General features: G+C 35.8%; 1 protein-coding gene across 4 annotated transcripts in view; it reads left to right on the top strand.

The window, feature by feature from the left end:
* The window catches only part of LOC136031002 (snake venom 5'-nucleotidase-like), a 102,740-nt gene that overhangs the window by 71,493 nt on the left and 18,903 nt on the right, over positions 1 to 12,344 (top strand). For all 4 annotated transcript variants that reach the window (XM_065710192.1, XM_065710184.1, XM_065710167.1 and 1 more), the window contains exon 9: positions 10,108 to 10,269. In XM_065710192.1, the coding sequence (XP_065566264.1) occupies positions 10,108 to 10,269 (162 nt within the window). The remainder of the gene's footprint in view (positions 1 to 10,107; positions 10,270 to 12,344) is intronic.

The following is a 12,344-nucleotide window of genomic DNA, read 5'->3' as shown; positions in this document are numbered from 1 at the left end:
GGATGCAGCCGACGGCTATCGATTTAATAATAAATTGATAGATCCATCCACGGATAACAAACGGATAAGAAATGCAGCACAATGAATTATTATTCCTATAGACTAATGGATTCCTAAGGATGAAGACAATTAAATTTTAAAATGCCGTCAATTGTTTCACCAGTACATCGTTGATATGTATTCAAAGACTGAATCAGAATGTTTGCTATTTATCCGTCTGATTCAGACCAAGCTCCGCTCTGAACAATACATTCAGTTGCGAGATGCAGTTGTAAATGACAGTAATACCATTAACATTGGAAGATTAACGATTTTACCTTCGTCATATGCTGGCAGTCCCCGTCATATGCATGAATATGCTCAAGATGCTATTGCGTATGTTCGTCTCTATGGTCGTCCAGATTTATTTATTACATTTACATGTAATCAATCATAACTCTCTAGGAGCTGAAGGAGAGCAAGTTGTTAGAATGATTCCAAACAATGCACGAATTTGACTTGGAGTTGATATTTCGCACGCGTCATTGATGCAATTATCCCAGTGTTGGTCATTCTCCAATAAATTCAGAGCTTGGCATGCACTACGGTAAGTGTAATGTATAGTACCGTTTACAGTTCTCAATGTGCTATATAGTAGCCTAATACTTGACAAGATACATTTTTTCAAAGATAATAACAAATAGAATAAAACCTATGTCTTTTCTTAGTTGTAATAGTAAGTAACTACTTCTACTACTACTAACTACTCACCCCAGCACCAGGCCACCTGACGCGGGTTGGTAATAATAACATGAAATATCATATACAAGATTGTACATAATTATTAATACCTTGTGATGGTAAAGTGGATCAGACCTTGTGCTAAATGCATAGGTATTCAGGTTCAAATCTTACCGTTGCAAGGGATAGCATACACATCAACAACAAATTGGTGAATCAATTCACGGCATTTTAAAATATAATTTTCAACATCCTGCCGAATCATTAGTCTATGGGAATAATAATGCATTGCACTGCATTTCTTATTCATTTCTTTGTTAGTGGCTGGATTCATGAATTTAATATTAAAGTGATAGCCGTCGGCTCCATCCCGAAAAATGATAGGATATAGTAGGGCATCGTAGCATCAATGAGCTTATACGTATTTCGCAATCGCAATCGTATATATATATCTATATATATAAAAATAAGTTGTCTGTGGATGGATGTGTGGATGGATGTGTGGATGGATGTGTCAGGTGACGTCACCTGAAAAAACTGGATTAGGTGACGTCAAAACTGAAAAAACTAAAAAAAGGCAAAAACTACAAAAAAAACTAAAAACTAATAAAAAAAATAAAAAAGCTAAAAAACTAAAAAAACTATAAAGGTAAAAACCAATAAAAAACTAAAAAAAAAACTGAAAAAACTAAAAAAAGGCAAAAACTACAAAAAAAAACTAAAAACTAATAAAAAAAGTAAAAAAGCTAAAAAACTAAAAAAACTAAAAAAACTAAAAAAAGGTAAAAAAACTAAAAAAAGGTAAAGAACTAAAAAAAATAAAAAATAAAAAAAAACTAAAAAAAAGGAAAAAACTGAAAAATAAGCTAAAATAAAGGTAAAAACCAATAAAAAACTAAAAAAAAAAGGAAAAAACTAATAAATGACACTCAAAGAGAAAGCGACCAGGACAAAAAACTAAAAAAAAAGGCAAAAACTACAAAAAAACTAAAAACTAATAAAAAAAATAAAAAAGCTAAAAAACTAAAAAAACTAAAAAAAGGTAAAAAACTAAAAAAACTAAAAACTAAAAAAAAACTAAAAAAGGTAAAAACTAAAAGAACTAAAAAAGAAAAAAATAAATGACGACACTCAAAGAGAAAGCGACCAGGACAAAAGGAATGTTCGATTAGCAATCAACAAAGCACCGGGACACAGGGAGTATAAATGACGACCAGGACACAAGTAAAAAAAAAAATTAACAAAACTAAAAAGAAGGTAAAAACTACAAAAAAACTAAAAAGAAAAAAAAACTAAAAACTAATAAAAAAACTAAAAAATCTAAAAATCTAAATAAACTAAAAAAGAAAAAAAAAGGAAAAAAATAAAGGAGAAAAACAAAACTAAAAAACGAATGTATATACAGACCGGTACACCGGGATACAAATGACGACCGGGACACAGGGAATATAAATAACGACCGGGACACAGGGACACAACTACAACGGGGACACCGGGGGAAACAGGGGGATATAAATGACAACCGGGACAAAAAAACTAAAAAGAAATAAAAACTAAAAACTAATAAAAAAAACTAAAAAATCTAAAAATCTAAATAAGCTAAAAAAGAAAAAAAAAGGAAAAAAATAAAGGAGAAAAACAAAACTAAAAAACGAATGTATATACAGACCGGGACACCGGGATACAAATGATGACCGGGACCCGGGACACAGGGAATATAAATGACGACCGGGACACAGGGACACAACTACAACGGGGACACCGGGGGAAACAGGGGGATAACCTGACAATCTATTTATATGCAAAGACAATGGGACAGCAAAGAATGTTGTATATTCGCAAGTTTTACGTAGTTAAAACCATATATATATATATATATCTATATTCACAGGTGGGACATAGGGACACAACTACAATGGCGCGTAACTATTATGGCGCGTAACGACTTACGCGCGCGGGGGGGCTTGGGGGGGGCGCGAAGCGCCCCCACCAACTAGGTGTTGGGGTGGCGCGAAGCGCCACCCCAACAGCTAGTATATCTATATATATATAAAAATAAGTTGTCTGTGGATGTGTCTGTCTGTCGGGTGACGTCATGTTTGTGGGTTGACTGACGTCATGAAGTTAGTTGTCGTCATTTTTGTTATGACGGTGACGTAATTAAAGATACTTAAGACATGCGTTCACGTAGAAATCTATTAATGTTTAACTTTAAAATGACTGATGAAATTACAATGGCAACAGCCGAGGAAGATGCTCAAAGAGTCTATGCCAAAAAACCTGCTGCTGATAGAGAAAGTAAGAAAAGAAAGCGTGCCGAGGAATCAAAAGAACAGCAAGGAAACAGGCTTGAGGCTGATAGAGAAAGTAAGAAAAGAAAGCGTGCCGAGGAATCAAAAGAACAGCTAGGAAACAGGCTTGAGGCTGATAGAGAAAGAAAGAACAGAAAGCGTGCCGAGGAACTACCAGAGCAACGCGAAACTAGACTTGCTGCTAAAAGAGAAAGTGAAAAAAGAAGGCATGCCGAGGAACTACCAGAGCAACATGAAACCAGACTTGCTGCTAAAAGAGAAAGTGAAAAAAGAAGGCGTGCCGAGGAATCACAAGAACAGCAAGAAATCAGGCTTGCTGCTGATAGAGAAAGTAAGAAAAGAAAGCGTGCCGAGGAATCAGAGCAACCTGAAATTTATCGCCTGGCATTCAGGTACAGCCCAGTCGATGATTATAGCTTGAGTAGATGTGTTCAAATCGGGACTATGTCTAAAATTTGTCCCTATTGCAAGTCCTTGAAATTCAATGGTGAAACAATGGGAATGTGTTGCGCCTCAGGAAAAGTTAAACTTCCTCTATTGGCTGCACCACCAGAGCCATTGAAGACTTTCCTTACTGGAACTACGTCAGAGTCTAAGCGTTTTTTGTCAAAAATCAGAAAATATAACTCATGTTTCCAAATGACGTCGTTTGGAGCCCAAATCGAAAATCCAGATCAATTTATGTCTACTTTCAAATTAAAAGGGCAAATTTATCATAGAGCAGAGTCCCTTCTACCATTCTCAGGCGAGAAGCATAAATTTTTACAATTGTACTTTATCAGTGATAGAAATTCTGAATTGAATGCACGTTGCGAAATTTCTCCCAAAGTTGAAAGGACAATCGTCTCCCAATTGCAACATCTTTTCCACGAAAATAATAATTTAGTGCGTCTGTTCAAAACAGCCATCGATTTGATGCCTACTGATACGCATAAAATTGTTATTTCCGCTGACAAAACGCCTCCTGGCCAACATGTGCGTAGATACAATGCTCCAACTATCGACGAAGTGGAAATCGTTATGGTCGGTGATCAGTTTTTACCTCGAGATATTATTCTTCATAAGCGAAACGCTCAGTTGTTAAGAATTGCTGAAACTCATCGATGCTACAATGCCCTACAATATCCTATCATTTTTTGGGATGGAGCCGACGGCTATCACTTTAATATTAAATTGATGAATCCAGCCACTAACAAAGAAATGAATAAGAAATGCAGTGTAATGCATAATTATTCCTATAGACTAATGATTCGGCAGGATGAAGAAAATTATTTTTTTAAATGCCGTCAATTGTTTCACCAATACGTCGTTGATATGTATGCTAAAATTGAATCAGAACGTTTGTTATATATCCGCCTGAATCAGACCAAGCTCCGCTCTGACCAATACATTCATTTGCAAGATGCAGTTGTAAATGACGGTAATACCACAAACGTGGGAAGATTAACAATTTTACCTTCGTCATATGCTGGCTGTCCCCGTCATATGCATGAATATGCTCAAGATGCTATTGCGTATGTTCGTCTCTATGGTCGTCCAGATTTATTTATTACATTTACATGTAATCAATCTTGGGACGAGATACAGCAGCTTTTACTTCAAGGGCAATCGGCGGTTCATAGACATGACATTACGGCCCATGTCTTCCGGCAAAAGTTGAAATCACTGATAAACTACATAGTAAAACTTGAAGTGTTTGCGTCAGTGCGATGCTGGATGTACTCAGTGGAATGGCAAAAACGAGTTTTGCCACACGCACATATACTAATCTGGCTACATCAAAAAATTACTTCGAACGAAATTGATGATGTGATTTCCGCTGAAATACCTGATGAAAATGTCGATAAGGGGTTACATAATATTATTGTAAAAATATGATACATGGACCTTGCGGTGCACTGAACGAAAATTCACCATGCATGACCAAAGGAAGGTGCACAAAGCAATATCCTTGACTTTTAGTATCCAACACAATTACTGGCAATGATGGTTACCCACAATATAGAAGAAGATCTACTGAAGATGGCGGTAAAACAGCAATAATAAAGAAGCGTAACGTACCACCATCGAAGTAGATAACCAGTGGGTTGTTCCATATTCCCTGTTATTATCAAAAACATTTAATGCACACATAAACGTTGAATACTGTAACTCCGTAAAGGCAATCAAATACATATGTAAATACGTCAACAAAGGCAGTGACATGGCAGTTTTTGGCTTGCAGCCCGAAATCAAAGATATCGACGAAATCGTACAATATCAGGCTGGAAGATACATAAGCAGTAATGAAGCTGTTTGCGAATTCTTTCATTTCCGATACATGAACGTAGTCCAGCTGTTGTTCACCTAGCGGTACATTTACAGAATGGTCAACGTATTTATTTCTCGGAAACCAACGTGCAACAACGAGCCCTGAATCCACCGGATACAAAGTTAACCGCTCTCTTTTCGCTTTGCAAAAATGATTCTTTTGCAAAAAAAAACTGCTGTATACTGAAGTGCCTTCGTATTACACGTGGAATACTAAAAATAAAGTATTTGAACGTCGAAAACAGGGTAAGTCAGTCGACGGCCAACTTACCATCTTCAAAGATACCACGATAGGAAGACTCTACACCGTTCACCCCAATCAACATGAATGCTTCTTTCTACGCCTGCTTTTGGTGAATGTACCCGGTCCGACATCCTTTGAGTATTTGAGAACTGTAAACGGTACTATACATGACACTTACCGTAGTGCATGCCAAGCTCTGAATTTATTGGAGAATGACCAACACTGGGATAACTGCATCAATGACGCGTGCGAAACGTCAACTCCAAGTCAAATTCGTGCATTGTTTGGCATCATTTTAACAACTTGCTCTCCATCAGCTCCTACAGAGTTATGGGAAAAATATAAGTCAAAAACGTCCGAAGATATACTCCGTCGAAAACAGTTAGAGACGTCAGATATGACTTTTGATTTTACATCAGAAATTTATAACTACACTTTAGTTATTATAGAAGATTTGTGCGTACGTATGGCAAACAAACCTCTTCAGGATTTGGGAATGCCTTCACCTAACCGTATCGCTGCTGTTTCGACATAAGTAGAATTGGATCGTGAACAAAGTTACAGTACGAGTGATCTATTGTCGTATGTACAAAATAACATTTCCAAGTTAACGTCGGAACAAAAAGACATTTATGATACGATAATGCATTGTGTCGATAACAACGTTGGAGAAATTTTCTTTTTGGATACGCCAGGAGGTACTGGTAAAACGTTTGTGATAAAACTTATTCTGGCATCAATTCGATCAAAAAATGGCTTGAACCCGAAATCAAAGATATCGATGAAATCGTACAATATCAGGCTGGAAGATACATAAGCAGTAATGAAGCTGTTTGGCGAATTCTTTCATTTCCGATACATGCACGTAGTCCAGCTGTTGTTCACTTAGCGGTACATTTACAGAATGGTCAACGTGTTTATTTCTCGGAAACCAACGTGCAACAAAGAGCCCTGAATCCACCGGATACAAAGTTAACCGCTTTCTTTTCGCTTTGCAAAAATGATTCTTTTGCAAAAAAACTGCTGTATACTGAAGTGCCTTCGTATTACACGTGGAATACTAAAAATAAAGTATTTGAACGTCAAAAACAGGGTAAGTCAGTCGACGGCCAACCTACCATCTTCAAAGATACCACGATAGGAAGACTCTACACCGTTCACCCCAATCAACATGAATGCTTCTTTCTACGCCTGCTTTTGGTGAATGTAACTGGTCCGACATCTTTTGAGTATTAGAGAACTGTAAACGGTACTATACATGACACTTACCATAGTGCATGCCAAGCTCTGAATTTATTGGAGAATGACCAACACTGGGATAACTGCATCAATGACGCGTGCGAAACGTCAACTCCAAGTCAAATTCGTGCATTGTTTGGCATCATTTTAACAACTTGCTCTCCATCAGCTCCTACATAGTCATGGGAAAAATATAAGTCAAAAATGTCCGAAGATATACTCCATCGAAAACAGTTAGAGACGTCAGATATGACTTTTGATTTTACATCAGAAATTTATAACTACACTTTAGTTATTATAGAAGATTTGTGCGTACGTATGGCAAACAAACCTCTTCAGGATTTGGTAATGCCTTCACCTAACTGTATCGCTGCTGTTTCGACATGTGTAGAATTGGATCGTGAAAAAAGTTACAGTACGAGTGATCTATTGTCGTATGTACAAAATAACATTTCCAAGTTAACGTCGGAACAAAAAGACATTTATGATACGATAATGCATTGTGTCGATAACAACGTTGGAGAAATTTTCTTTTTGGATGCGCCAGGAGGTACTGGTAAAACGTTTGTGATAAAACTGATTCTGGCATCAATTCGATCAAAAAATGATATAGCGTTTGCAATTGCGTCGTCCGGAATAGCCGCAACATTGCTGCCTGGTGGAAAAACTGCTCATTCCGCTTTGAAATTGCCTCTGAATTTGCATTCTACAGAAACTCCCACGTGCAATGTTTCCAAATCATCTGGGATGGGTAAAGTATTGCAGTAATGCAAACTTATTATTTGGGATGAGTGCACAACGGCACACAAAAAATCGCTCGAGGCTCTGGATCAATGCTTGAAAGATTTGCGAGGGAAGTCGAAACCCTTTGGCAGCACATCAATATTGCTTGCGGGAGATTTCAGGCAAACATTACCTATAATACCGAGATCAACCCCTGCAGACGAAATGAATGCTTGCCCGAAAAATTCTAATTTATGGGCACACGTAAAAACATTAAAATTAACTACAAATATGCGTGTCCGATTGCAAAACGATGACTCTGGTCAAACATTTTCAGATCAATTGCTGGCAATTGGAAACGGAAAGCTCCCAGTAGACTCAATTTCAGGACGTATACAACTACCTGCTGATTTCTGTAATTTAGTGACGTCCAAAAATGAATTGATTGAAAAAGTATTTCCGAATATTCTAAACAATTATAAAAATAATAAATGGCTAAGTGAAAGAGCGATTCTTGCACCCAAAAATATAGACGTCCACGAAATCAACAATATTGTTTTGACCAAGATTCGAGACCAGGCAGTCCTTTACAAGTCAGTCGACACAGTTTTGGAACCAAATGAAGCGGTTAATTATCCATCTGAACTTTTAAATTCCGTGGATCTTTCAAGGTTTCCACCAGACGTGCTACAACTAAAAATAGGCGTACCAATAATACTTTTAAGAAATATCAACCCACAAAAGCTTTGCAATGGCACGCGACTTGCCGTAAAAAAAAAACAATGGAAAACCTAATAGAGGCCACAATCTTGACAGGGCCTTTTGAGGGTGAGGCTGTTCTTATTCCTCGCATTCCCATGATTCCAACGGATCTGCCTTTTCAATTTAAAAGATTGCAATTCCCAATTCGATTAGCATTTGCAATCACCATTAACAAAGCTCAAGGTCAATCATTAGAAAAATGTGGTATAGATCTTAATACTGGTTGTTTTTCCCATGGACAATTGTACGTTGCATGTTCAAGGGTCGGTAAACCTGACAATCTATTTATATGCAGCGACAATTTGACAGCGAAGAATGTTGTATATTCGCAAGTTTTACGCAGTTAATTTGTATTGTATCCATCCATCTATCTATCTATATAAAAACGAGTTGTGTCTATGAATGTTGGTTTGTTTGTAAAAAGAGCGTTTGCATATGACGTCAATATTAGTACATAATGCTTTGTATATGCACAGACAATGGGAAAGCCAAGAATGTTGTATATTCGCAAGCTTTACGTAGTTTGAAACACATAAATAAATATATCTATATTCACAGGTGGGACACAGGGACACAACTACAATGGCGCGTAACTAATATGGCGCGTAACTACTTACGCGCGTGGGGGGGCTTGGGGGGGCGCAAAGCGCCCCACCAACTAGCTGTTGGGGTGGCGCGAAGCGCCACCCCAACAGCTAGTATATATATATATATATATATATATATATATATATATATATATATATATATATATATATATATATATATATATATATGTATATATATATAGATATATATTCACAGGTGGGACACAGGGACACAACTACAATGTTTCGTAACTAATATGGCGCGTAACGACTTACGCGCGTGAGGGGGCTGGGGGGCAAATCGTTGATACGATTACAATAAACGATTGCCACTTCGTTGATTGTTGCGCATCAGTAGGCATCAATTCGATTGTTGTTTTGAACAGAAGCACTAAATTATTATTTTTGTGGAAAAGATGTTGCAACTGGGAAACGATTGTCCTTTTGACGTCGTTTTTTTTTATCATCGGTATCACTTTCAAGTTGTTTGGTTCGTTTTACCTTGGCTTGTCTTTCGTCACTATGAAAAACATATCGCCGAACCTTTGTTTTCTTAACTAAAATCTGGTAGGCATTGATGACCTTATCCAAGTCAAAATCCCAAACTCAATCATCATTGCTATCATTTTCAGTTTTGATACGTTTTGACTCTCGCTGTCCAGGATGATTTTCATCTAACTGCACGGTTTTGCGTTCTTTAGCCACAAGCCTTTTGGCATTAACTCTTTGAGCAGCTTCCTCGGCTGTTTCTTCTGCCATTATAGGATTTATACTAAAATTTCTCTTTGAATTAACTATTTGAGCAGCTTCTTTGGCTGTTTCTTCTGTCATTTTAAGATCTATACTAAAAATTTCTCTTTGAAACGCCTTCTTATATACTTATAATGACGTCATATACAATGCCTTTGACGTCATATACAAAGCCTTTAACGTCATATACAAACATACAAAATACATATATGACGTCATAATTCTCAATCCTTACAATGATGTCAGTGGACAAACATGACATCAGTTTACAAACAATTTATTTATATTTAATTTAATTTATATTTATATTTAATTTATAGTTTACAAACAATTTTTGTTAGGATTAATTTTGGGGTGATTTTTGATAACCTAGCTTTCTTTTGGGGAAATTCATGTAAACCTCAAAACTTCAAAGATAAAGGAAGAAATGGGTGAATTACCAGATGTTTATTAATTCCAGGAAACATCACTATTAAAGATATCCGTACGTCCTTTCCTTTCGGGAATATGATTGATGTAATTGAACTAAAAGGATCGACCATAGTGAAAATACTCGAGCAGTCTGTATCTAATGAAAATTTGGACTTGCGCGAAGGCTACGGTGGATTTTTGCAAGTATCAGGTATGATGTGTTTAACTTTTATTTTTCTTCTATGCCAACTAAAAGGAAGGATTACGGTATTAACTAAAGGATTTATTGAAACTTATCCTTTTTGCGAATTTTCTTACACATATTTTTGAAAGCATTTTAGGCAAACTTATGAGGATGGGTTTTACCTTTTCTTGTTTCCAGATTTAACCATTCTTGTTTATGGTGCTATACTTGGTTTTTTCTATCATTATGGCAAATTTATTCTCTGTGTTTTCCATTTTGTTTCATGTTAATGACTATCATCTTGTTTGATACACACGAAAAATTACAAGGTCATATAAACGGTTTTAGGTTGTAAAACTTGAAAGGTTTACAACCTTAAGAACTAAACTTTTTCTTTTAATTTAGAAAAATACTTAATAATAATGCTTTGGTTTAATTTTAATAGAATAAGGGATGGACAATCGGGGCCACAGAGCCACACACAAAATTTTGTTCTTTGAATAAAGTAGGAATGGGACCTATACTTCGTATCACAAGTATACGGGCATACTGTATAGGGAAATATGGAGTATACTTAAAGACTCAATTTCAAGGGGCTTTTAAGCCAGCAGTACAGTTTTTTCTTTTTATGAATTAGGTGTTTTGCTTTATATTTTCATAATTCAAACTTTTAATATTTTGTTTTTTAATTGCAACTTTTTTTCCTTGTGTATTTTTCGCTTTCAAGAGTTTTATTTTTAATAATGGGTTATACGGACACTTTAACACTTTTAAAAGTCAAAAACCAGAATCTTGCCACTTTTCCCAATTTGACAGATTTATCATAGACTCAGTCAGTTTTGGATTGTGTTTAACCCATGGTCCCCTTTTTAGCGGTGTTACTCTCTGCATAGCGTTTAAACTCCATTTCTCAGCAATATTTACTGTTTTTTCTTTTAGAAAGAATATATTCCCGAATGAAGCCTATTGGTAGATACATAGATAGATAGACAAGTGTATTTTAAAGCTAAATATACGGTCATGAACAGTACAATAACATAAACGAAAGGCACAAATAACATAAACTTTGATCAGCGATCATCATAAAACACTTAAATGAAACACTACATCAACCTAATATTAACACTTAATGTTTGAAAACACGGTCATTGAAAAGAACACTTAACACTTGGAAAAATAAATAAATAAAACATTACATTTCCTTTATACTGAGATTCTTTTATTTATTTATTTTTTATTTAACAAAATTTCCAGATACCTTGCTATTCTACAAATAAACTGAGGTAACGTACTATTTAAGACACATAGAAGTATCAACTCATTATTTGCAAATATCCCTCATATTTCTTTTTATCAACCTTTTATATTCTCTTCTTTTTTCTTTAAATCTTAACAATAATTCATGGTTTTCCTCAGATGAAGAGTAATTTTTAACTACCTCTAGTAAATTTTAAAAATATTTTTTCATAAATTTATACTCATTGTCAAAGGAATTTACATTTATTTTTTTTATTTAACCTTTCAGACTTTTGAGCACAATTATAAATAATTGGACCAATTCACTCAGAGTCATATAAACATCCTCTGATGATTTGTACATAATTTCAAGCCTTTCAATCACCTCAGGCCTTAAAAGTTCATTTCCCAACAGCTCCAGCTCCTGACCACTCCACTCGGTCTTTGAAGGCTTCTAATAATAATCATTTTTTTTCCAAATCATCATTACTCTTCTTCACAACATTTGTTTTTCCCACGATTCCCGTTATAAGTTTTAGTTTAACCTTCACTGGAAAATGATCTGACCTTATGATGCCTAGAGCCTCAACGCACAATGTGTATTTCACAAGCTCAATCCCAACCAATATATAATCAATTATGATTGGATTTTTCCCTGACAGACAGGTAAATTCACCACCTCTACATCCTTACCAAATCGTTCACTTCCAACCACAAGAGCACTGTCAGAGCATAGCTCTAGAGGCCTCTTACCCTAATAATTAACCTTTCTTTTAAAGTCCTTGCTGCTTCTAGATGTCTTAGAAATACCAGGTATCAAATCTGGCTTTCTTACAAACGAAGCTTCATTCACTTTATTTAACAAC

The sequence above is a fragment of the Artemia franciscana genome, chromosome 1 (genome assembly GCF_032884065.1).
Source record: "Artemia franciscana chromosome 1, ASM3288406v1, whole genome shotgun sequence".
Taxonomy (NCBI): domain Eukaryota; kingdom Metazoa; phylum Arthropoda; class Branchiopoda; order Anostraca; family Artemiidae; genus Artemia; species Artemia franciscana.
The sequence above is the reverse complement of the archived record's forward strand: the minus strand, read 5'-3'. Positions and strand labels throughout refer to the sequence as shown.